Source organism: Cibotium barometz, chromosome 3 (genome assembly GCF_041138505.1).
Source record: "Cibotium barometz isolate CiBa-2024 chromosome 3, ASM4113850v1, whole genome shotgun sequence".
Taxonomy (NCBI): Eukaryota; Viridiplantae; Streptophyta; class Polypodiopsida; order Cyatheales; family Cibotiaceae; genus Cibotium; species Cibotium barometz.
This window is the reverse complement of record NC_141048.1, coordinates 30,332,510-30,359,590: the sequence shown is the minus strand read 5'-3', so window position 1 is coordinate 30,359,590 and position 27,081 is coordinate 30,332,510. Positions and strand designations below refer to the sequence as shown.

The 27,081-nt window shown below is 44.9% G+C and overlaps 1 protein-coding gene across 1 annotated transcript in view; it reads right to left on the bottom strand.

Annotated features, from left to right (window-relative positions):
* Window positions 1–2,644: 2,644 nt before the first annotated feature.
* LOC147639929 (Regulator of chromosome condensation (RCC1) family protein) overlaps window positions 2,645–27,081 on the bottom strand; it is a 33,460-nt gene continuing 9,023 nt past the window's right edge. Inside the window, exons 5-6 of the mRNA XM_086775417.1 lie at window positions 3,233–3,340; window positions 2,645–3,148 (exon numbers count right to left, since the gene is read on the bottom strand). Of these exons, the coding sequence (XP_086631543.1) occupies window positions 2,813–3,148; window positions 3,233–3,340 (444 nt within the window). The 3' untranslated portion in view covers window positions 2,645–2,812. The remainder of the gene's footprint in view (window positions 3,149–3,232; window positions 3,341–27,081) is intronic.

The following is a 27,081-nucleotide window of genomic DNA, read 5'->3' as shown; positions in this document are numbered from 1 at the left end:
ACTTCTCTACTATTAATCCAGTGGCCATTGTCACACAAATGATGGGAGTCTTAGCACTTCAATGATGATGTCAAGGCCAATGTGTACCCTTGTACAATCAATATGAGTACAAATATGACCAATGCAAAACCAAATTCCACTAATTATATACTAATCTTATTTTAAGTAAACATGCAAAAAATACCATGTTTTAGATTAGTGACTTGAGCTCCCAAATGATGTTGGAGTGCTAATATGATGAAAAACATAGAAATACCAACACCCCAGTTAGAGATTTGAACCCTTAATGGTTGAGATTATCACTTCAATGAAGCATTAAATACTCTTTGTTTATAGACAGTTTTTTGTTATTGAGTAAATTGATGATTTGAGAGGGTTCGAGAGCTAATCAAGATATAAGAAGACTTGATGTGAGCATGGAGCAATGATAGATAAACATTATTATAGCTTCATTGTATTAAAAAACATGATTTATACCAATTCCTGAGTAGATTTCAATCTACGTTGAATTCTGAAAATTGGTCCTAGGTTGTGCTTGAATTACCTTGCTGTTGTGATAATCTCCTTGCCCAAATCTTCAAAGAAGCCCTCTAATCACTTGACTTGACTTGATTGATTTGATTGATAAAAGGTTCATATCATTTACTAATTGAACATCCTAGAGTGTATAGATGGCTACGGGGCTTTGCTACCAACTTGAAACTTGCAAGTTGGGAGGAGCGAATAGGATGGAGAGTAATAGATTAGTCATTATGGTGGATAGTAAAAGATTAGGCTCAACATTTTTGCATAATCGAAGTAGAGAAAGTAATAAGCACTAGTGACAAGATAATGGCGATGCTAGAGAGTTGATCCAATAAAAACAATATCCATTAGATGGAGGGCCTTTAAATAGTCCAAGCTACATCATTAGCCCATGGAATCCTCACCTAAACATACCCTAAATCTTCTCCCTTGATTCTAGGTCCACCTCCCTTGATTTAAGAACTCATTCAAAGTCAATTGAAGAGTTTTGTGCTCTCCACGTTAAGTAGGTTCCTTGTTCCTAGGAATCTACCATGCCTTTTGAGGTTTACAATGCTTCCCAACATTAACCAGTGTAATTGCTTCTAGCCTTAGCAACCTTTCATCCCTAAGGTGCATGCTCCCTCTCATTTCCAAGTACCCTTCATCACTTATTTTCTAACAATTTGAGTACAGGCACTAGTTAACATGGGATCTAGCCATAATTTGATGTCTTTCCTCTTCTCCCTCTCCTTTTGCATGTCCATCTCTCACCCATTCTTGCGCTCACATTGATATTGAGATTGAGACAAATTTCCATAGATCCCTCCCTCTTTGCTCCTTACCGCTGTGGTGACAACAAAGTAGGCAAGGTTGAGGACCCTAACTTCTCCACAAGAGACGATTGTTCAAATAAGGACGGCTAAGGATGCAAACCGGCCATCAACCTAGCTTGCTCTCCCCTTCTCCCTTTCCTTGTCCATCTCCATCTTTCCCCCATTCTTGCTCTTGCATTAGTATAGAGGTTGAGATAGAGCTTTCCATAACGCTCTCGCTCTTTGATGTCTGCCCAAGTGCATAGGACCCTTACATTCCTCATTTCTTCTCCCTCGTGCAAGACACACGAGTTCCCATGTCAGTGAGCACTATGACGTATTGAAGGTAATAAATGATTATCTAGCCAAAGCAAGATACCTACACAAGGCAAGCAAATAAGCACCGTAAAGCTATGAAGTGTTCTAAACAAGATTCGGTGCATCTCCCAATTATGAAGTAATGGTTGAAATAAGTCGACAAGCGATGCCCAAAGTTGCCATTTTGAAGCTTCTATCTCTTCCTCATTCAGCGAAGTCTCAATGAAGCTTGGTCTTCTACCAAGTCCAATAATGTTTTCCATGTTAGTTGGCTAAAACCGTTTACAAATCCTCATCCTTCAGGGTTTCAAATGAGCCCAAATAACAAGGCAAATGTGTTGCTTCCGGAATCCACCGGATAAGTCATCAGAACCTCACTAAGTTTCACAATAAAGGAAAGCCCGGTGTTGTACTCATTCTTACTTGCAAGTATCAAAGCAAACGCTCCTTTGGGAGGGGGCCCTTTAGTGGGTATTTGGGAACCCAATCTAGTGTACTGGTGCACTGTGCACCTTCTCGTCTCTATTCTCACTGTACTAGTAAAAGTTCCTCTAAGCTTCTGCATGCTAGAGTCTTCCCACCGATCTGCATGCAATCACCTCGGCTTGGACACTCTGCAGTCATATGGAACACAATCTAGGCAACGATGGAACACCTAGTTAGGCACAAGTGGTAAGGCTATAGGCTTCTACAGCCATGACCGGATCTCCAAAGTGTAGCCATGACTCGATCTGCTAACTCTAATACATACATTCCATTCTTATAAGACATCATGGTGTCTGGAAATTATCATTTATCCAAAACACTATCTGTCTCTATTCTTTTGAATTTTTGTTTTTAATGCTTTTAAAAAAAACTTTGATGATTCGTTAATGTCAAATAAACATCTTTGTAACATTCCCAATGAGGGCCCCTTGTATCCACATACAAAAACCTCGGCATTGGCTTAGTGATCTTCTAAGGGTGATCTCTTTGATCAACTTAATTTCCAACAAATCATATAACACTTTTGAAAGCTGCGCCCCTAACTTAGGTTTGCAATTGCATTTATTCTTCTTTAGGAGATTAATTAATATGTTAGGTGCAAGGGTTTGAACCCAAAAATCAGCATACCCACGTCAGCAGGCCAGGGTATTACCACTCAGTTAGGGTCTGCTGGTACAATTGCTTTGATTCTATGATGCAACAGAAGAACCACCTGTAGTGTCAAATTTCAAAACCATCTCCATTGGCTCTGGGTAGCATTGCAAATGGCCCAGTCCAAGCTGACCTCTTTCATTATCTCCAAACCCTAGTATAGTGCCTTTGTTGGTTACTACCACAGTGTGATATAGACCAGCACTAACCTGAGAAATGTGATAGCATTTCAAAGAGTCTAGCACACTTGCATTTAGAACTTTTTCGGAGTTCCCTCTGTTAGTCAGACCCAAGCTTCCAAACCCCATCCATCCAAATGCAAAGAGCGTGCCATTATCGCCTAGTACGAAGGTTTTCCTCTTCTTTGCGCAAACCTGCATTGCTAACCTTAGGTCAGAAATCTAAGAGCACAACCTTTAAAAGAATGCGAGAAAACCAAAAAAAAAAATCGGTTTCACCTGAACCGCGTGAATGCCATTTAGGCTTGCCACGCGTTCTGGTGTAGGCTTGTCACCCTCATCACCCTGACCTAGCGCTCCACAGTAACCTTTTCCCCATGTGTATACCTGGCACCATATAAACCAAAACCAAATGAATTTTAATGTAATGAGAGACTGTTTTATACTGATCTAATCTTGAAAAGAGAAGGTGTTAGCACATTCATCCCCAGTTTCTGCCCATTTCTGGTGTCCTTTTGGTCCCATTTGTATGGCCCTTGATTGTGGGCTGGTCACCCCTATTTTACATATTTTTCTAGGATTTTTCCCAGCCCTTTTGGTATTTTACCAGTTGGCCAGCTCCTCTGCTCCACTCGGCCAGCTTATTAACCTCCAGTCGGCCAGCCCTCCTCACCTATAAATAGGTGGGGCTGGCCTCTTATCATTCATCAGTCTTGTACATATTTTGCTCCCTCACTTATGAGACTTGTAGTGTCTCTTGCTTGGGACTGTTTTGCTCCAATATATTCAGCATAGTTCTCTCCATATCTCTCTCTCTCTTGCACTCTCTGTTCAGCACATTCTAGTGCCACTCTGCTTCCGCTTGGTGCACTCTTTCATGGTATCATCGCTCCTAGTTTAGCAACCTCTTTGCTGCCCCAGATTCAGCACTGTTTTCAGCACCCTCTCCTCTGCGTTTTCTCTCAGATTTGCAGCCCTTTGCTGCTGTGTTTTCTGGACAGCACCTGCTGGTCTTTTCGCCTACAATTTGGCTTCACCGACACAGCCATCAGGTACTCTTTGATCAGCGTTTTCTTTTCCACGTGGAGATTGGACATAGGCGGCCTGTTTTTTCAGGACAGCAGCCTTCTGTGTGCTGCGTTTTCCTCTCCAGTGGGCTTTCCCCTTTGCAGAGGGGGTCTGTGGTGTTGCAGGCTTTGGTGGCATTTTTGGTACCTGTGGAGGACACTTCTTCTTCTTCAGAGTTTGTGCGTTTTTCTCGAGGAGAGCCCAAGCTACTATCCTTGTTGTTGCCTTTCCCTCTTGCACCCTCTTACAACATATTCTCGGGTGATGTCCAGCCTCTTAGGGCTGCGTTTTGGTGGGAGGAAAGACCCTATTTATCAACGTTTTCTGATTTGGACAGTTTTTATCTTATGAGGGTTGGTTCTATTGATTGAATCAATGATGACAACTTCAGATTTGGCTCCCGTACCACTCTCTTGTTATTTCCTTGATGAGGCCGACAAGTTGGATGGTGGTAACTTTCAGTCATGGAAGTTGCAAGTTACTTCTATTCTCAAGGAGTATGGTTTGATGGAGTTTCTCTCGTTCAAGAATCGGTGCTTGCCGGACCTTGCCTCTGCGGAGGATGTGTGTCGGTGGAGGAAGACTGACGGACAGATCTATGGCTTTCTCCTCCTAAATTGTCAGGATTCGGTTCTTCGACACTCCATCTATGCTCCTGATGGTGCTTCTACCTTCTATGTGTGGCAATTGCTTTGTGACTTGTATGGTGATGCCAGTGATCGGCAGATGCTTTCTGCTTCTGGGTGCTATGCGACAAGTGATCTTATGGATACTTCTTTGGAGATGTTCCTGCAGCGAAGGATAGTGGGCTAGTTTTGCTCACTGCATCTGAGGAGTTTGTTTCTCCTGTTGCCTTGCCTTCAGTTTCTGTGCATACTTCTCCTTGCCAGGATGATATCTCTGGTAATGTTTTTGAGGAAGACAGTGGGCCATCTTTGCTCACAACTTCTGAGGGGGATTTTTCTCCTATTGCTTCGCCTCCGACTCTTTCTTGGACACCCAGTGACCAGGATGTGTTGCCGGTCCCTTTGCCTTCTATGGAGGAGCCTGCTTCTACGCTATGTAATGCTATTGAGGAGGCTACCACTACTTCTGTTACCACTACAGTGGATGTTCCTCTTCCTCTTACTCTGTGTGAGGATTCTGGATTGTGGTCAGGTGTGTCCGTGACCGTGCCTGGGGCACAGTGGTACTTCCAAGGATTTGGATTTGGTTGGGCCTGTGGAGTCCCGACATCAGTTTTCAGAGGGGGCAATTAAGTTCTTACATCTAGCAATGCCGACCTTCGAGGAGGGTGCTATTATACAGCATTTGGCTACTCTTGGTACAGAGTTGGAGCAGCTGGACTCTATTTCTTTTGAGGGTATTATCTTCTTGGAGCTACAGGCTTCTAGGGATTCCTATGACACTGCCTGTGTTTATATTTTGGTTTGGCACCGATATTTGGAGCAGCACGATGCAACCTACATGGTTGTTCTCTTCTAGAGGAACACTGTACCTGGCAACTTGTAGTGTTACTTTTGTAGCTGAGTTGCTCTGGAGATTGCTTGTGGAGCTTTCCTGGTACCTGTTGTTGCTGCTTTCCTTTGTCTTTGACAGAGAACGACTTCTTCAACTTCTCGGAGTTATGTTCAGCATCTGGTGCGCTGAGAGGGGGTGTTAGCACATTCATCCCCAGTTTCTGCCCATTTCTGGTGTCCTTTTGGTCCCATTTGTATGGCCCTTGATTGTGGGCTGGCCACCCCTATTTTACATATTTTTTGGGATTTTCCCAGCCCTTTTGGTATTTTACCAGTCGGCCAGCTCCTCTGCTCCAGTTGGCCAACTTATTGAGCTCCAGTCGGCCAGCCCTCCTCACCTATAAATAGGTGGGGTTGGCCTCTTATCATTCATTCAGTCTTGTACATATTTTGCTCCCTCACTTATGAGACTTGTAGTGTCTCTTGCTTGGGACTGTTTTGCTCCAGTATATTAGTATATTCAGCATAGTTCTCTCCATATCTCTCTCTCTCTCTCTCTCTTGCACTCTCTGTTCAGCACATTCTAGTGCCACTCTGCTTCCGCTCTGTGCACTCTTTCTGAAGGGACTTATGAGGAAACATGGAAAAGCGGTCACTTCATCAAACAGGGATCACAAATGACCAACACTAACCTGGGAACTCATAGTTCCCCAATAGTAAGATACATGCATCCAATCTGGAGATGATGCATATAACATGCAGTCAGGTGATGGTCATGAGACACCTTGCATTCATCTACCATCAAAGAGAGATTGCACAGAAGACATCCAACATAAGATAAACTGATCTCCCCTGCATGTAGCCTCTCTCTGACATAGTGATAATGAATCTCTATGTGCTTGGTACGTGCATGAAATACTGGATTTCGTGCCACGGCCATAGCACTCTGGCTATCAGTGAGAATGGTGGTGGGTGTCTGCTGACACTCACGAAGATCAACCAATAGTCTCCTCAACCATACACAATCTACTGTAGCTGTAAAGACTGCCTTGTACTCAGCCTCACAAGTAGATGTAGCAACAGTGGGTTGCTTTTTACTCAACCAAGATATGCATGAGTTGCCAAGAAAAAAACAATTCCCACCGGTGGATTGCCTGGTATCATAATCACCAGCCCAATCTGAATCACTGTATGCATAAAGCTGCAAGCTTTCCCCCCTGGTCAAAAACAAGCCTGCAAAGGTCACTTGTAAACTTGAGTCCCTATCACTGACTATGTCCTACGGTAAACCATCTAGTCTAAACAATTACTCGATAAACTGCCTTGCTAATTGCGTGGCTGTAACGATCTTTCATGTGGCCATCTTTGTTAAGCGGTCTACCACAACCCAAATAGAATCGTGGCCCCGATGTGTTCTTGGCAATCCGGTAATAAAATCCACGGAAATACTTTCACACTTATTACCTAGAATTTGCAAAGGATGCAACATCCCAGCCTGTCTAAAGTGTTCAGCTTTATTTGCTTGACAAATCTGACACTTGAGAACATAATCTTCTATATACCCTTTCATCTTTGGCCAATAGAAAGTGGCTCACTAAAGCTAATGTCCTGTGTACCTCGGGATGCAAAAGGGATGCCATGACACTCCTTAAGAATCTTGGAGCCATATAAATAATGCCTCCAAACCTTGAGAGCATAAATAACAGCGTAAAGCTCCTTAAGGGTTGGCCAACGAGATTGAGTATTGTCTAACTTTGGACTCTCGAAAGCAACAGGTCTACCATCTTAGAATAGAGCAACCCCAGTCGCATAGTCACTCATGTGTCAGTCTCAAGAACATAAGGCCTACTAGGATCGGGTAGTGCTAAGGTAGGAACGTCCTTGACTTTATCTTTCAAAAGTCTGAAGGCCATATCCAAATCGTTATTCCAAGGGATAGGCTGATTCGACTTACGTCCACGACCTTTCAACAAGTCAGTCATCGATAGTGTGAGCTGAGAGTACTCCCGCACAGATTTCCAAAGAAAAACAACAAAACCGAGAAAAGAACAAAGTTGTCTCATCGTCTGCAGTATCGGCCAAGCCAAAACCTTCTGGACTCAGTCATAGTCAATGCTCAACCCGTCTCATGTCATCTTGTGTCCCAAGTAAATGATTTATGTCATAAAAAACTCACATTTCCTAAACTTAGCATACAATCAATTCTGTCTTAAATAGTTAAGATAATCGTGAGGTGGCTAACATGGTCCTCAAGAGTACGACTGTATACTAAAATATCATCCATGAACACCACCACGAACTTTCCCAAATGTTCACGAAAAAGATCGTTTATCATTTGCTGGAAAGTGGCTGGAGCATAGGTAAAGCCAAAAGGTAATACAAGAAACTCGTAATGGCCATACCTAAAGGCTAATCCGAAAGGCAGTTCTTCAACATGCCTTGATGTCACTAGCCTGGACATTTCCCAATATGAAAGGGGTCTGGTGACTCCAGGATGCCTAAATATTTGGAAAGTACAAGCTTTGGGAATGGGAGATTATCCTAGAATACAAAGGACTACACTCCTAAACTTTAGGAGAGTTGCTATTTTTGACCCGACTCCGATGCAAATTTTGTTCGCGTCATTACATCTGGAATTGAGCAGATACCAAGAGTTGGCAAAGTGCCTATGACAGAATGTCTACTAGTTGGATATTTTTAGAGGTAAAGATTATGGAAGGACCCATCTTTTAGATTGGGACATGTGGCAAGAAAGTGAACCAAAGTGAGACAAGTGGCCTGACACTTGTTAGAAAATGGATCAAAGTGAGACAAGTGGCCTCACACTTGTCACTTCAGCTATTGTGTGGCTCTCCACTTGTCATTGTAGCCTTCTCTTGCCATTTTAGCTCATGGGAGGCCCAAATCTATAAATTGGAGCCCTCTCTCTTCATTAATGGAGGCTCTCTTGCTGCACACTAGCCTCTACCACCGTTACAGGCTGCCCTAATGATGGCTACTCTCTTTCTCTCTCTCTTGAAGGCTGCCCATGAAGAATACCGGCTGTTGGGGACTGTTTTGGAGGCTTCCATCGCGAAGAAATACTGAAGGCAAGGATATTTAATCATTTATTATGATTTCTAGCCATTGTACTTGTTGTACTAGCCTTTGTACCTGCTGTACCAGCCATTGTACTGGCTGTACCAGTCCTTATACTTGTTGTACTTGTTGTACCTGTTGTACTAGTCATTGTACATGCTGTACCAGCATTTGTACTTGTACCTGCTATACCAGCCACCGTACTGACTGTACCAGCCACTATACCTGCTGTACCAGCCACTGTACCGGCTGTACCAACCATTGTACCTACTGTACCGGCTGAATGGAGAGTTGTACTTGCTATACCAGCTCTATTGCATGAAGACCGTGGTTTATGGATTATATTGTTGGCTCGGCATTTCTACAGCCTATGTTCCGGCTTGGTTGCCTCGTGTTGGGCTGTGTTATGGCATTTGTATATGGATAATCCGACATCTCCCGTGGGGAGAGTAAGGCCCTCAAAGCTTGTACATGATATTATTCTCCTTGGGTAATAAAATACTCGAAGGGGGGGGTCGGCCCATTCCGGCCTCTGTGTGGTGTCACATGTGCAAGATCCATTTTCAGCATTTGTGGATATTTTGTCCAGCTTTTATGTTTTATGCAAAGTGATGATGGATATGTGTTAAGGTTGTGGCCATGTTTAAGTGTTTTGATATGCTTTGATGGTATCAACAAGTGTGTCAAAGGCCCTAGTCCCCCGGGCGCCATGAGTTACATTGGTATCAGAGCATAGGCTTTCTTGGAAGCGGAGGCTTCCTTCTATGAATAAGGAAGAGAAAAGATCTCAAGTGGAGACCACACTTACCATCATTGCTGTTAAGCATGGTCAGCCGCTTCATAGCTTATGAAGCAAGAGCATGAGCAGTAGACAACTTGTTAATCTAAGGATTTATGAATTCACAAAATTTTATCTTGGAAGTGTGGAGTTGGCTTTATGTGCACACGTTTAGCACTCTTTCCATATGGATATATGGAGATATATCTCAGGATATCTTAAGGATATGGTGACGAGATATTTCTTTTGGCTTCATGACTAACCTGCCAAAGAAAAGCTAAGTATACTTTGAGTTTGCAAAGTTGGTGCTTTTGCTATTTACTATGAAGTGTTTTTGATGTTCACTAACCCTTGCATAGCCATGCAAGAAGAAAGGTGGTGTTGTTTGCCTTGAGATGGTTTCAGGGAAACATTGTTTATGGCTCCCTTTATTAGGATGGATTATATCTATGGAGATTTCTTTCTTGGACGAGATTTATATAGATATTGGGCTTCACAAGCAATTTCTATGGACGAATCTGTCCGAGTTTATAGAGAAGAAATATTTGGATCTCTCATGGATATGATGCTTTTATGGATAAAGTCCACCTCTACTCCAAGGTGTGTGGTTAGCACGGAGTATGCGGTAAGAGTTATGGTATACAGGTCTATGGATTCCTAGACTTCTTTTCTAGAGATTTGGATCCATCCTCAGGTTTATGGATTATGTTTATGACTCCCTTTTACTAGGATGGATTATTCTTTATAGCTCCCTTTATTTGGGATGCATTGGACTTATGAAACTCATGGTTCACATACCCTGTGTCGTGTTCTCTTGTCCTACGTGCTCTCTTAAAGATTGTTTCTACCATGTGTGGGTGGAACAATAGAGAGCAGATGGAAGGGAACATTTCAACATGGGCACTTCAGAGGGTAGTGTCGAGCACAACATGCCGTGTGTAGTGTTTTCTTGTCCTACGTGCTCTCTTGAAGATTGTTTCTACCATGTGTGGGTGGAACAATAGAGAGCAAATGGAAGGGAACACGGGCACTTGAGAGGGTAGTGTGAGTTGGTGGCCGAAATGCCTACAAACTATGTGTAGCAGAAATGCTTATGGAACACCAGGCCATCTATGCCTGCGAGTGATTGTTTTATCTTGTTACTTGAGCCCACCTCTCATCCAAGGTGTGTGGTCAGAATACCAACACGGAGTGCAAGTGGTAAAAGTGGACATGATGCCTGGTTGGCACGAGACTTATGTCTATGCCAAGGGTCATGTGGACCGATGCCTTATTGGCAGGAGACTTATTTTGTCTCACCCATTTACTTGGGACATGGATTATGATATCTAGACTTATGGGACTGATTTGTCTCGCCCATTTATTTTGGGACATGATTATATCTTGAATATATGGCTTGAAGCTTAAAGTTGCGGACAACTTTTAAGAAGCTGGGGAGGATGTCACTAGCCTAGACATTTCCCAGTATGAAAGGGGTCTGGTGGACTCCAGGATGCCTAAATATTTGGAAAGTACAAGCTTTGGGAATGGAAGATTATCCTAGAATACAAAGGACCACACTCCTAAAATTTAGGAGAGTTGCTATTTTTGGCCTGACTCCGATGGAAATTCTGTTCGCGTCATTACATCTGGAATTGAGCAGATACCAAGAGTTGGCAAAGTGCCTATGACAGAATGTCTACTAGTTGGGATATTTTTAGAGGTAAAGATTATGGAAGGACCCATCTTTTAGATTGGGACATGTGGCAAGAAAGTGGACCAAAGTGAGACAAGTGACCTGACACTTGTTAGAAAATGGATCAAAGTGAGACAAGTGGCCTCACACTTGTCACTTTAGCTATTGTGTGGCTCTCCACTTGTCATTGTAGCCTTCTCTTGCCATTTTAGCTCATGGGAGGCCCAAATCTATAAATTGGAGCCCTCTCTATGGAGGCTCTCTTGCTGCACACTAGCCTCTACCACCGTTTACAGGCTGCCCTAATGATGGCTACTCTCTTTCTCTCTCTCTTGAAGGCTGCCCATGAAGAATACCGACTGTTGGGGACTGTTTTGGAGGCTTCCATCGCGAAGAAATACTGAAGGCAAGGGTATTTAATCATTTAGATTTCTAGCCATTGTACTTGTTGTACCAACCTTTGTACCTACTGTACCAACCATTGTACTGGTTGTACCAGTCCTTGTACTTATTGTACTTGCTGTACCACCCATTGTACTGGCTATACCAACTTCTACTAGCCACTGTACCTGTTGTACTAGTCACTGTACATGTTGTACCAGCATTTGTACTTGCTGTACCTGTTGTACCAACCACCATACCGGCTGTACCAACCACTGTACCTGTTGTACCAGCCACTGTATCGGCTGTACCAGCCATTGTACATGCTGTACCGACTGAATGGAGAGTTGTACTTGCTGTACCAGCTCTATTGCATGAAGACCCGTAGTTTTTGGGGAAGAATCAGTACCCACACAGAGGTATATGGATTATATTGTTGGCTCGGCATTTCTATAGCCTATGTTCCGGCTTGGTTGCCTCGTGTTGGGCTCTGTTATGGCATTTGTATATGGATAATCCGGCATCTCCCGTGGGGAGAGTAAGGCCCTCAAAGCTTGTACATGATATTATTCTCCTTGGGGTAATAAAATACTCCAAGGGGGGGGTCGGCCCATTCCGGCCTCTATGTCGTGTCACATGTGCAAGATCCATTTTCAGCATTTGTAGATGTTTTGTCCAGCTTTTATGTTTTATGCAAAGTGATGATGGATATGTGTTAAGGTTGTGGCCATGTTTAAGTGTTTTGATATGCTTTGATGGTATCAACAAGTGTGTCAAAGGCCCTAGTCCCCCGGGCGCCACGAGTTACACCTTTCATGAATATGTATCTGGTGGTAGCCAGTACGTAAATCGATCTTTGTGAAATACTTCGCTCCGACTAAACGGTCAATCAAGTCATCTGATCTAGGGAGAGGATAGCGGTTCTTGATTGTCACTTTGTTCAGTCTCTTGTAATCTACACACATTCGCCAGGTGTTATCCTTCTTTCTCCTAAGTAACATAGACGCACCCCAAGGTGATTTACTTGGACGGATCTGGCCCATCCTCAAATAATTTGCGAGTTGTTTGGCCAACTCATCTTCCTCAACCTGGCTCATCTTGCAAGGCGGAATGCTAACAGGTTGAGCACCAAGGACTAGATCAATACAATGATCCACTATCCTTTCGGGTGGTAGGCCCGATGGCAGTTCCTTAGGAAATACATCTTGAAATGAGTCAAGTAACTTCTTTAATTCTTTGCTTTCAAACACACTTAATTCATTAACATCCATAATAGGTATGAGAAATAAAGAAAGTGGAATCAAGACACAGTGGAAAGCAATATACAAAGAAACATTCATTATATTTCCAAAATCAACTGTATTTACAAGAGGTCTCTGAGAGGGATGTATACAATCACCTAGGATACAATATTGGGTGTTCCTATGTGCAAAAGAAAAAGAATGACTAGACCAATCTATCTGGACCTTAAGGGTCTTAAACCACTCAATCCCTAATAGCAATTCTACATGCTCTAGATGCATAACATAGCACTCCAGAATATCTCTGTGTCGTGTTCAGGCCCAATTTCTGCACAAGTTTGTAATTAACAAAGTTGTGTGAGCTTCCAAGGTCCAAAAGAATGTGAATTCTATGACCATTCACTTCTCCATAAACTCAGGGAAGATTGTGCAAACCAAAAACCTTAGAGTTGAACAGACAATCAGAACATGAACTAGGATGAGAAAGTACAATGACTAAAGTACCTGTCAAAGACAAATGGTTGGCTACCTTTGTCTTGGGTCTTTCCCTGGTCTTAGCACCCTTCTTCTTCAGGCACTGGTTACGCATGTGTCCTTTTTCTTCGCAGATGAAGCAACATCCCTCCTCCTTGAGCTTCAAAGCCTTGAAGAGACGGTTTTTCTTCGTTGGAGTTGAGTTAGAATTCTTGGAAGGTTGATCCGAAGACTTTCCTTCTGTCATACTAGTCAGCACGGAGCACTTCCTTTTGTGCTTGTTCCCCTACTCGGTTACGAGCTAGGTTTTGGAAGAGACCATCGTATCATCATAAATGCAGGCAAAATGACTGGCCTCGTCCAAAGTTTTGCACTCGTTATTCTTGACCTGTAAACGGTACGAGTCAAGTAACCTGCTACGAAGAAACCCAAAAGAGTTGTAGAATCCATCTTCGTAGCTTTCATATGCAAGTCTCTAAATTTCTCTTTCTTGAAGACTTCTTCAAACTGCGCCCAGGTTGTTGGTTTAGGTTTGAGTCCTTTCCACCAGAGCAAAGCCTTGCCCAAGAGGAAACCTGCTGTCAACTGAATCTTTTCATCATCGCCATATGGATGAAACTGGAAGTCGACCTACCACTTCTGTAGCCACGTGTCCACAATCTCCTTGGTACGCTGCTTTTGCTCACCCCGAAGTAATGTTGGGGCCTAAAGCGGACGCTGAGGTATCCATACCCGAGAGAGTAGACAGGGTAGTGGTCAATAGAGAGATGGAATTTTTCACAGTTTGCATCTGCGCGGCGACCTGTGCCTGATGCTCCACGAAAGAAGCGTCGAAAGTAACTTTAAATTCCCGAAAACCAGATTTAGTCACAAAATCTTCAAAAAGATCGTCATCGGCGGCCTCGGTAGTCGGCAGGTCTTCGCGCTCAAGAATGGGTTCCATCTCCGATTCTTGGCTCGACATCTTGAATGGGAAAAGTGAGAGAAAAGCTTGACTACAAGCAAGAGATGGTGCAAGAGAACTCAATGAGATGTGCTGCTAGAAGCCCACGCTAGGTGTTTTTTATAAGCCTCCAAAAGCTGTTTTTTTTGTTGTGTTGCTTTTGTTTTTTGTTTTTTTTTTACACTTTGCTTTCATTTTTTTTAAAACAAAACGTAACTTTTTGTTTTTATGAATATGCTATGTTTTTTTTCTTTTTACGTAAGGTTTTCGTTTTTAAAAAAACGGAAAGCATCGAGGGGCAAAGAAAACGTAAGCTTTTAAAAAAAACGCCGTTGTCAGCTGCACACCACTTGTCGGCTGCAAGAAACTCTTCGCCTTCACCTGCGAATAGCAGCGGCCGCCCGAGTTCGCCGACAGACCTGACTGGCTGTTTCTCAAGTACAGCCAACAGCCGACAAGCCTTCTCTCCGTCTCTCTTTCGCTCATTCACAGCCAACAAGCTTTCTCTCCATCTCTGTTTCGCTGATTCACAGCCAACAGGCTTTCTCTTGGTTCTCTCTTTGACAAAGAAAAACGACTCTTCACATGCTATTCAAACCGACCTTTTTCAAGACCACAACCCACTCGGGTTCCAACAATGCAAACAAAATCATATGCTGAATTCTGAAAAAAACAGCAGTATTCATGAAAAAACAGCAGCCATCTCGAACTCATACCTCTTTCTTTGACCTCTTTCTTCTCTACTGACTTGCACGCTCTTCGAGGCATGGTCTTGTGTGCGTGCTGCACACGAATCCACGATAGATACACTCTGTGCACACGACAATATAAAAGAACCATGAGGCCCTCTTGCTCATCAAGGGTGTGGCCACCATTATTGAAGTGTGTGGAGCTGAACGTCTTCTTCATCATGATCTCCATCCTCATCATTAAAGATAAAAGCTCTCTATCAACCTCGTCAACAGAGTTTGGTGCTTTCATCATGATTTCATCTTCGCCGATTGGCTGGTTTTCCCCCTAATCAATTTGCTGTACAGCTACACCAAAGCTGTGCGCCACCTTCTATTTGTTTGCGCCAGCCGCCTCTAGCTCCTGGCCCCTCCACCATCTGTTGTTGTGCGCTGCTTGCGCCGCCAGCCCTAAGCACTTTTACCACTGCCTACACCTTGCTGTTGTCGGCTGCCACCAGCCAACGCCAGCAGCGCTGTCCACTAGTGCTGTCATGTGCACAGTGGGTATCTACCGTGTGCTATACGCATGCAAGACTAGTTTCGAGGCTTGGGGAAGCTTGGAACTAGGCAGGCTGATTGACGAGCTGAGTTAGGGATATACTAACGGGCGGGCACCCAAGTATGGACGGGCGGGCGGCCAAGTGTGGACGCCCGATGACCGGCCAAGAGCCTATAAAAGGGTGGCCAAGGTTAGTTATTGGATATAGAGAGCCTCGCGAGTTTGTGAGAGCTCTATGGTCTTGGATCCTGGATCTAGTGCAGACGTGCACCTGCTTTATGCAGCCGAGGCCGGCAGCAATCTCGAGGCCCGCGAGGGCAGCTTCGTGGCGGTATGGGACGTCACGAGGAGGAGATTGGTCGGTACGTCAACCTAGTTAGCTCAGCTCGTGGCTCGGTGGGGACAGCCAAGTCTGTGGGCTCGCCCACGGCTGTCATGGTTGGGAGGTGAGTCAGGCCTGCACCCCCTTTGTTGTTTGTTGTTCGTTTGTTTGCAGGATTCGAGTTTCGAACCAAGATCGATCACGAGGGGATCCATGGGGATTTGACAGTGGTATCAGAGCATACCTCGTGAACGAGCAAGTCGGTAGGTAGAGAAGAAGAGGTCGAAGAACGGTATGTGTTAAAAAAGCTTGCTGTTTTTTCTGTGCATACTGCAGTTTTCAGATTTTGTATGTGTTTTTTCTTCATCAAAGAACCCCATGTTGATGGGAGATGGTAGGTTGAATAGGGTTGATTGCTTTTGCAAAGAAGAGGTGAATTGTTGTGCATACGCATGAACTGCAGGGAGAGAAAACTGAAAAAAATAGAGAGAAAAGCATGTTAATTTTCGTTGCTTTTTGGCGCATGAGAGAAAGAGCGAGAGAGAGAGTGTCGAGTAGCTGTGTCTGCTGGCTGAGAACTGCTGTACTGGCTAGGTGTGTTGCGTGTGTGTCGTAGGCGTGGGGGCTACTCACAGCTACAGGCGGCTAGGCCTGCTAGGCATGCGGCCAGGCCTGCGTAGCCAGCCCAAGCCAGCGCCCAGGCCACGCAAGACCGGCGCACAGGCCAGGCACGGTGAGCGCCCAGGCCACGTGGCCTTGTGGCCAGGCGTAGGCTCAGCCTACGTGTGCGCACAAGCTCTGGCCGGAACGCACCAGGATACGCAGGCGGGTACACGTGTGGGTTGGCGCAAGCGTAAACCTGCCGTGAAGCACCCGGCGGCGGCAGTCGATGATGGCAGCATGGTCGACGTCGGCAGCTGGCAACGGCAGCTCCACTAGCGGGTTAATCCAGGAGGAGAAGAAAAAAAAAAACAAAGGAAAGCTTACGTTTTTAGCTTTCGTTTTTTTTAGAGTTTAAAATTTTATAAGTTTTAAAAGACCCTCCTCCAAAGTTTAAAGGTGTTTATTTTTTTTATTTTTTTAAGAAAAAAGAATATATATATCCATATATATATATATATTCCACACACAAAAAAAAAAACACACAAAAGCTAAAGCAAAAGCTAAGCCTAGCTTTTGCAGATTTTTGGCTTTTGGGAAACCTTTATAAACCTCTCTCGTGGGCTTCTTGCCACACATCTCTCGAGTTCTCAAGTTCTCAAGTTTTCAAGCTCTCAAGCTCTCCAGTTCGCTCGCACTTTTATTGTGCAAAGATCGAATTTTCTCTCCACGTACCCTCTTCGCGGTGTCGACCCAAGAATCAGAGTTGGAGCCCCTCGTGGAACGCGAAGGCTTGCCGGCTACGGAAGGCACTGATGCCGATCTTTTTGACGAGTTTGTGTCAAAATCAGATTTCCAAGAGTTCAAAGTAGCTCTCGAAGCTTCTTCGACGGAACGTTAGGCACAAATCGCAGCCCAGATGCAGGCTTTGCAGAACTCCATCGCTCTCTTGACCACTACCCTCTCTACTTTCTCGGGAATGGATACCTTGGCTTCTGCTTTAGGCCCCAATATTACTCCGGAACCGTTCGGGGGCGAGCAAAAGCAGAGAACCAAGGAGATCGTGGACACTTGGCTACACAAGTGACAAGTTCACTTTCAGTTTCATCCATATGATGATGGAAAGAAGATACAGTTAGCAGCAGGTTTCCTGTCCGGCAAAGCTTTGCTTTGGTGGAAGAAACTGAACCCAAAGCCAACGACTTGGGCACAATTCGAAGACATTTTCAAGAAAGAATTCCTCAAGAAAGAGGATGATTATGATGTTGTAGCCCGGTTTTCAGCTTTGACCATGACCTCGCAGCACCTCACTTATGAGGTCTACCTCCAGAAGTTTCGTGACTTGCAGATGAAAGCTACAAAGATGGATCCCACTACTCTTTTGGGGTTTTTCGTAGCTGGTTTACCAGACTCGTACCGATTACAGGTTAAAAATAACAAATGTAAAACTTTGGACGAGGCCATTCATTCAGCTCGTATCTATGATGATACGATGGTCTCTTCCAAATCGAAACCCGTTACCGAGCAGGGGAACAAGCATAAAAGAAAGTTCTCCGCACCTATGGCTAACACGAATGAAGGCAAGTCTTCGGACCAACCTTCGAAGAATTCCAGTTCGACACCAGCGAAGAAGAAACGACTCCTTAGGGCTTTGAAGCTCAAGAAGGAAGGACGTTGTTTTATCTGCGAAGAAAAAGGACACATGCGTAACGAGTGCCCAAAGAAAAAGGGTACCAAGTCAAACGCAGGACCCAAGCCAAAGGCAGCTAACCAGTTGTCTTTGACAGGTACGTCAAGTACTGTACTTTCTCGCCCTAGTACTTATTCTGATTGTCTGTTCAATTCTAAGGTATTTGGCATGCATGATCTTCTCCGAGTTTATGGAGAAGTGAATGGCCATAAAATTCACATTCTGTTAGACCCTGGCAGTTCGCATAACTTTGTTAATTACAAACTTGTGCAGAAATTGAGTCTTGATATGACACTCAGCGACCATACCCATGAGATACGTCTACCTGCGGGCAGACAAGTTTGGGATCGCAAGGTGGAGATGCTTTCAATCCAGATTCAGGACTACAAAGATACTCTGGAATGCTATGTTATGCATCTGGAAAATGTAGACTTGTTATTAGGGATTGAGTGGTTTAAGACTCTTGACGTCCAGATAGATTGGTATAGTCATATTTTTTCTTTTCAGCATAGGGACACCAAGTACAGTATTTTAGGTGATTGTATTCATCCCTCTCAGGGACCTCTTGTAAATACAATTGATTTTGGAAATATAATGAATTCTTCTTTGTACACCGCTTTCCATTGTGTATTGATTCCACTTTCTTCTTTTCTCATCCCTTCCATGGATGTGAATGAATTAAGTGTGTTTGAAAGCAAAGAATTACAGAAGATACTTGATTCGTTTCAAGATGTATTTCCTAAGGAACTGCCATCGGGTTTACCACCTGAACGGGCAGTAGATCATCGTATTGACTTGATCCCTGGTGCTCATCCTGTGAGTATTCCACCTTATAGGATGAGCCAAGCTGAGGAAGATGAGTTGGCTAAACAACTCGAAGATTATTTGAGGATGGGCCAGATCCGTCCAAGTAAATCACCTTAGGGTGCACCTGTGTTGCTTAGGAGAAAGAAGGACAATACTTGGAGAATGTGTATAGATTACAAAAGATTGAACAAGTTGACAATTAAGAACCGTTATCCTCTCCCTAGATCAGATGACCTAATTGACCGGTTAGCAGGAGCGAAATATTTCACGAAGATAGATTTACGTACTGGCTACCACCAGATACGTATTCATGAAAGGCATGTCGAAAGAACCGCCTTTCGGACTAGGTATGGCCATTACGAGTTTCTCGTATTACCTTTTGGGTTAACCAATGCTCCAGCCACTTTCCAGCAAATGATGAACGATCTTTTTCGTGAACATTTGGGGAAATTTGTGGTGGTGTTCCTCGATGATATTTTGATATATAGCCGTACTCTTGAGGATCATGTCAGACATCTCACGATTGTCTTATCTATTTTAAGACAGAATCGACTATATGCTAAATTCAGTAAATGTGAGTTCTTTATGACCGACATCATTTACTTGGGACACAAGATCACTAGAGATGGATTGAGCATTGACTATGACCGAGTTCAGAAGGTTTTGGACTGGCCTATACCGCGAACAGTGAAACAACTTCGTTCTTTTCTCGGTTTTGTTGTTTTTCTTAAGAAATCTGTACGGGAGTACTCTCAGCTCACACTACCGATGGCCGACTTATTGAAAGGTCGTGGACGTAAGTCCAATCAGCCTATCACTTGGAATAACGATTTGGATATGGCCTTCAGACTTTTGAAAGATATAGTCAAGGAAGCACCTATCTTAGCATTGCCAGATCCTAGTCGGCCTTATGTTCTTGAAACTGATGCCAGTGACTATGCTATCGGGGCTGCTTTATTTCAAGATGGTAGACCGGTTGCTTTTGAAAGTAAAAAGCTAGACGACACTCAATCTCGTTGGCCAACCCTTGAGAAGGAGCTTTATGCTGTGATTCATACTCTCAAGGTTTGGAGACATTATTTATATGGCTCCAAGTTTGTGGTATTGACTGATCATCAGTCAATCAAGTATGTGTGTGATGCGGATGATTTGAGAGGCAGGAAAGCTCGTTGGGCAGAGTTAATGCAAGATTTTGATTTTGAGATCCGTTATCGGAAAGGATCCATGAATAATATTGCAGATACGCTTAGTCGGATTAGAGATGTGAATACTTTGTCGTTCACCGAGATTTCTACTGACTTATTTCAGTCATTGAGAGGGCTTTGCAGGACTGATAGTTATTTTGGTCCATTTTGGCAGAGGATCCAGGACGGGAGCTCATTGATTGACCAAGACTCGGTGACTGAGCAGTCTACTATTCAGGCTGCAGGAGGTCAGTGGATGATTCGGAATGGTTTACTATTCCGTAATGACAAAATTTGTGTACCACAGATCCCGGACATTAGGTCCAAGATTCTGAGGGAGTGTCACAACGCCCCTTCTGCTGGACACCCTGGGGTACACAGGACACTATCATTAGTGAAACACACTTTTTATTGGCCGAAGATGAAAGGGTATGTAGAAGATTATGTTCTCGAGTGTCAGATTTGTCAGGCAAATAAAGCTGAACGCTTTAGACAGGCTGGGTTGTTGCATCCTTTGCAAATCCCAGGTAATAAGTGGGAAAGTATTTCCATGGATTTTATTACCGGATTGCCAAGAACACATCAAGGCCACGATTCTATTTGGGTTGTGGTAGATCGCTTGACAAAAATGGCTAGATTTTTACCAACCCGGAAGACTATTACAGCTACGCAATTAGCTCGGCAGTTTATCGAGCAATTGTTTAGACTGTACGGGTTACCGCAGGACATAGTCAGTGATAGGGACTCTAAGTTTACGAGTGATTTTCGGAAACTTGTTTTCGAGAAGTTGGAAACAACTTTGAATTTGAGTTCCTCAGATTATCCTCAATCTGATGGCCAGACTGAAAGAGTGAATCAGATTTTGGAGGATATGCTTCGAGCATATGTATCCAAAAGACAAAATTCATGGGAGGATTATCTTCCTATGTTAGAATTTGCATATAACAGTACTAAGCATACGAGTACAGGGTTTAGTCCTTTCATGCTTATGTACGGTTTTCAACCAAGATCACCTGTTACAGTAGGATTCTCAGGACTTCAGCATGATGCAGCACGTAATTTTTTGCAAGATATGCAGGAAATGTTACAAGTTGCGAAGGAATCTATTAGAAGTGCTCAAGACCGAGACAGGTTTTATTCTAATAGACATCGTTCACCTAGAGAGTTCTCTGAAGGAACGATGGTGTATTTGCGAGTTCCGAAAGATTCCGAGACTTTACAGACAGGTAGATCTCCGAAATTATCCCCTAGATACTGTGGACCATTTCGTGTTACACGACGGATTGGTTCAGTTGCATATGAATTGGATTTGCCTTCTCATGTGAAAGTTCATCCTGTATTTCATGTCAGTAGACTTAAGGAAGTACTGGGTGGAGCAGATCAGTTAGTTACTCCTCAAGAAATTATAGATGTCCAGGACATGACATTTATTCCGCACGAACCTGAAAAGATTCTTGGATTTCGTGAACGAAGATTGCGTCATACGCTTATCACGGAATACAAGATCAAGTGGAAGGATCGTGTTGAGGAGGACGCTACATGGGAGACATTGACTTCTCTTCAGAGAGATTACCCTGGCTTTTTAGTGAGCTCAGGAGTGAGCTCTTAGAGGAAGGGGAGTATGTCATGTGCACAGTGGGTATCTACCGTGTGCTATACACATGCAAGACTAGTTTCGAGGCTTGGGGAAGCTTGGAACTAGGCAGGCTGATTGACGAGCTGAGTTAGGGATATACTAACGGGCGGGCACCCAAGTATGGACGGGCGGGCGGCCAAGTGTGGACGCCCGATGACCGGCCAAGAGCCTATAAAAGGGTGGCCAAGGTTAGTTATTGGATATAGAGAGTCTCGCGAGTTTGTGAGAGCTCTATGGTCTTGGATCCTGGATCTAGTGCAGACGTGCACCTGCTTTATGCAGCCGAGGCCGGCAGCAATCTCAAGGCCCGCGAGGGCAGCTTCGTGGCGGTATGGGACGTCACGAGGAGGAGATTGGTCGGTACGTCAACCTAGTTAGCTCGGCTCGTGGCTCGGTGGGGACAGCCAAGTTTGTGGGCTCACCCACGGCTGTCATGGTTGGGAGGTGAGTCAGGCCTGCACCCCCTTTGTTGTTTGTTGTTCGTTTGTTTGCAGGATTCGAGTTTCGAACCAAGATCGATCACGAGGGGATCCGTGGGGATTTGACAAGTGCCGACCAGCACCTAAGCTGTTACTGCTGCTGCTCGTCAACGCAAACACTTCCGCCACCATTACTAGGTGCCACTCCACTGTCATATGTACCTGCTGTCATAGTTGTCACGGTACGAAAATACGATACCGTACAGGAATTTTTGGTACGATATGAAAATTTGGGATACCGTACGATAAAATACGGTTGTTTTTTTTACACTTAAAAACTATGGAGCTTCAAGCTTGAATGTAAGGGAAGGTTGAGAGGGGAGGAGTCTACAGTGCTTGAGGACCATAACATGGAGATGTGTCTCTCCCATTGGATCTCCCAATTGTCTCCAAAAAAGAGCCTGCATAGGTAATGCAATACCAAAGGTCTCCCAGTGTAGCTTGCCAGATTTTTTAGGTCTCTCAGCAACCCCATATGGAATACTGAGTGGACACGAAAGTTGCGAAGTATTGCGGGCATTTGGGATCTTCCTTATTCTTTGCTTGGAGAGCCAAGAAGGAACAGGACCATAGAAGGGCTCAAATGTTTGAAGATTTCATCAAGGATCGAGCCACCGAAGCCGAAGGAGTTGAAGTTGCTAAAGCTTGTCTACGTGCCAAAGGAGTCACCATTGAAGAAGGATCTAGAGCTACCCATTCCATTTCTCGTGGAGGAAAGAGGTGAAAGAGTGCATAGTGCAGAAGCAGAGTGGCACTAGAATGTGCTAAACAGAGAGTGCAAGAGAGAGAGAGATATGGAGAAAACTATGATGAATATACTGAAGCAAAATAGTCCCAAGCAAGAGACACTACAAGTCTCATAAGTGAGGGAGCAAAATATGTACAAGACTGAATGAACAATGAGAGGCCAGCACCCACTATTTATAGTAGGGGTAAGCTGGCCGACTAGAGCTGCAAAACAGGCCGACTGGAGCTGCTGGACAGGCCGACTGGAAAATGCCAGCAAAGCTGGGAAAAATCCCAAAAAAAATACTAGAAAAAGGGGTGGCCAGCCCACAAGCAAGGGCCATGCAAAAGGGACCAAATGGGCACCATAAAAGAGTAGAATCTAGGGATGAATGTGCTAACACCCCCTCTCAGCACCAAATGCTGAACAAACTCCGAGAATCCGAAGATGAGGAGCCAAGGAAGCCTGAGAAACCGGCTTGGTGAACAAATCTGCACCATTCTCCGCAGAAGGACAATACTCCAAACACAAATCTCCAGCAAGAACCCGTTCACGAACATAGTGATACTGAATCTCAATGTGTTTCGTACGAGCATGAAACACAGGGTTCTTAGCGATGGCGATGCAACTCTGATTGTCACACCTGGGAACACGAGCAAAACGCAATGCAGAAAATAACAGCACGAGAGAGAGAGAGAGAGAGAGAGAGAGAGAGAGAGAGAGGCGTGTAACTCTGCTCTATATACACAAGAAAAAATCCCGGAATGATACAAAACTGGAAGGGGTGTGGGGCCATTTTATATGGCCCCCATAGTGCAGTCGACCTGCTGTAGGGCAGCCCACAGGACCACAAAACTCCACGACTTGCTGATGTGTACAGTCGGCCAGCATCTGTGAAGTCCACGACTCATGCAAATCAGTCGGCCAGCTCCAGTATGTACACTGATGCAGTCGGCCAACAACAGGGTCCTCCTGCCACCACAAGGCAACCACCCAAGTCAAGAAAAATAGGAAAAAATGGGGGGGAAATACGGAAAGTGGGGAAAATGAGAAAACACCTAATAAGGGCAGGCACAACCACAACAAAGGCCCTGGTGTATATGTATAGACAGGAGATGACTTCTAACACCCCCTCTCAGCTCCTGGCTGTGAAACCAACCACAGGGAGCTGGGGTGCCGCCTGAGCAAATCCTGAGATAGCAACTTCATGTAGAGGTCCACTGTACTGTCCTCCGTCGAACAGAACTCTAGCAAGATGTCATCAGCAACGATTTGTTCATGAACAAAGTGCCTCTGGATGACCATGAGTTCCTCCAGTGGAAGCCCAATCCTGCAATGCAACCTCTGCATCCTCACCACCTCACAAGCAGCATCACAACAAGCAGCCCAGTACTCTACCTCTGTCGTCGACAAGGCAAAAGATGACTGCCTCTTACTGCTCCGTAAAACTGCTCCTGGGCCTGAAGTAGATCTCCTCGTGTCCGGATCTCCTCCCCAAACTAAGTCACTCCAACCGTGGAGTCGGACTCCATCAATCAATCCCCCTCCTGTGTAAAAGAGTCCATGATCCTTCGCATGTCGCAAAAAACACAAGATACGCAATCCTGCCTCCCAAAGAGTCATCTGCAACCATGAGCTCAACTGCCTCCTCAGGAAGCTCCCGTCCAATCTGGTGTCCATCAACCTGATCAATGAACCATTCTGCTTCTGAGTCAAAAAGGCATCACACTGCTCACAAGGATCAACACCTGTTACGGTGCAAAGCCTAGTCCTTGAAACCTGCTGAGGACCACGCAAGGCCTTCTGAAACCTGACAACCCCCCCCTCTGAATCCGGAACCACAAAGCCTGGAGAATGCACCTCCTTCTGCAAGTCATCAACTACCACCTGCCTGGCTTTCCGAAAGGTCCCCGTGGAAAGAACATCCTCATCTACAGGAGTTTCTTTGTCCCGAATACTACGAGACATCAGAGCATAAGTTACCTGTTCAGTTTCCTCTAACTGACGAACACAAGAACCACCATCATCAGTACTGGAAAGTTCCTGCCAACTGCTGCCATCAACTGGCAAGCTATCCACCATCTGGTCCCGCAAAGCCTGCACCTGCAGCGTATCCACACTTAAGTGGCCATTACCAGACTACCACTCATCACAAACCTGAGGACTTGGGAAAGAGAGTGCTGAAAGCTTGTAAACTCCATTCTCCACTCCGCCTTCCCAAACCACCTGGCCTGTTGCTTTGTCTTGGAGAGCAACAAAATGCTCATCAAACTCCACGCGTACTCCAGTCTTGCAAACTTGATGCACTGACAACATATGAAAACCAAGTGACAGAACATACAACACCTAGGAGGAATGCTTCCCCCCTCTGCCATCAGGAACTATCTCCATCCTGCCCTCACTGTGAACTGGGATAGTGGATGTATCCCCAGTAAGAATGTGACCAGAATACCTGCAGAGATCCTGTAAATCAAAACGAGAAGGAGTCATGTGCCTGGAAGCACCACTGTCTAGAATCCACTCCCGAGTATCCGTTGCGGAGAATCCTCCAACCTCCTCCTACCTGAAGAAAATGAAACATCGTTGTCCATCACCTCCAAGTGCACAAAAGCCAGAGTCTTCATGATTGCTGCTGAGGAATCTTCACCCTTCTCGGTCTTCCGTTTGGGACACTACCTCCAATAGTGGCCTTTCTTGCCACAATCATTATAGGTCCTCTCTGCCTTTAGTTTCTCATGGTCAGTAACGGACTTCTTCTCAGAAGACTTCTCCGATGAAGCCTTCCCTTTGCTCGTGTTACGGCCTTTCGACCGTTGGCTAGTTAAGGTCTCCGAACCTCCACCCTGAGGAGGGTTCGTGAATCGTTCCTCCTGGTCCAAGGCCATGGGCACAAGCTCCTCCCACGTGATGGTGCTAAGCCTGCCACTGGTAATCAAAGACCAGTAAAATGCTGAGTACTGAGAGGGCAAGTGTGACAGCAACGTTATGCCCATGTCCTCTGACGATATCTCCTTCCCAGCCTGAAGAACTTCTTGCTGAAGAGCCTGCAGCTTGTTAATATGCTCCCGCATCGTCGATGACTTTGCAGGGCTCATAACCCGCATCTGTACTTCCAAGGAAATCCTCTTCATGGGCGATACCCTGTTGTAAAGAGAAGCCAAATGCTGCCATATACCTCTGGCCAGCATCATATGCTTTACATGATTGATTACCTACGGTGTGCAGTTGAGAAAGATAAACGAATGGACCCTTGCATTGACACGATCCCACAACTATGACTGTGCCTCCCGGTCCTTTCGGATCGACGACTCTCCTTCCTCTACTTCCGGCCGTGGAACCCCAACGACGACAAAATCAGCAAGGTCGTAAGACTCCAAAACAGATTCCATCATAACCTTCCATATGCCGTAGTTGTTCCCGTCCAACTAACGGTGCACCGGGAACGTGGGGAGTGTCAGGATCTTCATATGCCTCTCGGCCATCTCTAACAGATCTGCCATTGCGGGGATGTACTCTGAAAAAGGGTGGGTGGGTGGGAACAAAGAAGAACTTACACCGGCAAGTGGCTGTCTAGCAAATCAGCCCACCGTCCTCTTGCTTCTCCTCTTCCCAAACAGTCCACCAATCAGCAACACAACATCCCCCTCTTGCTCACACAAATCCCAAGAACTATCTAGAGCCTAGGCTCTGATACCATGTCAGAATACGCAGCGGAGATGATGACCAGATCTGAGAACACAAGAGCAAAACGCAATGCAAAAAATAACAGCACGAGAGAGAGAGAGAGAGAGAGAGAGAGAGAGGCGTGTAACTCTGCTCTATATACACAAGAAAGAATCCCGAAATGATACAAAACTGGCAAGGGGTGTGGGGCCATTTTATATGGCCCCCATAGTGCAGTCGGCCTGCTGTAGGACAGCCGACAGGACCACACAACTCCACAACTTGCTGATGTGTACAGTCGGCCAGCAGCAAGGGTGTCGGCCAGCATCTGTGAAGTCCACGACTCATGCAAATCAATCGGCCAGCTCCAGTATGTACACTGCTGCAGTCAGCCAAACAACAGGGTCCTCCTGCCACCACAGGGCAACCACCCAAGCCAAGAAAAATAGGGAAAAATGGGGAAAAAATACGGAGAGTGGGGAAAAATGAGAAAACACCTAATAAGGGCGGGCACACCCACAACAAAGGCCCTGGTGTATATGTATAGACAGGAGATGACTTCTAACACATCTATGATGTCCTGCAAGTGCAGGAACGGTGCGAATGGTAGTCATCCGGGCCGTCGGAGCGAAGGTCTCATCGAAGTTGTTCACAAGGTGGTAACCAAACAAAATACAAACAAACAAACAAAC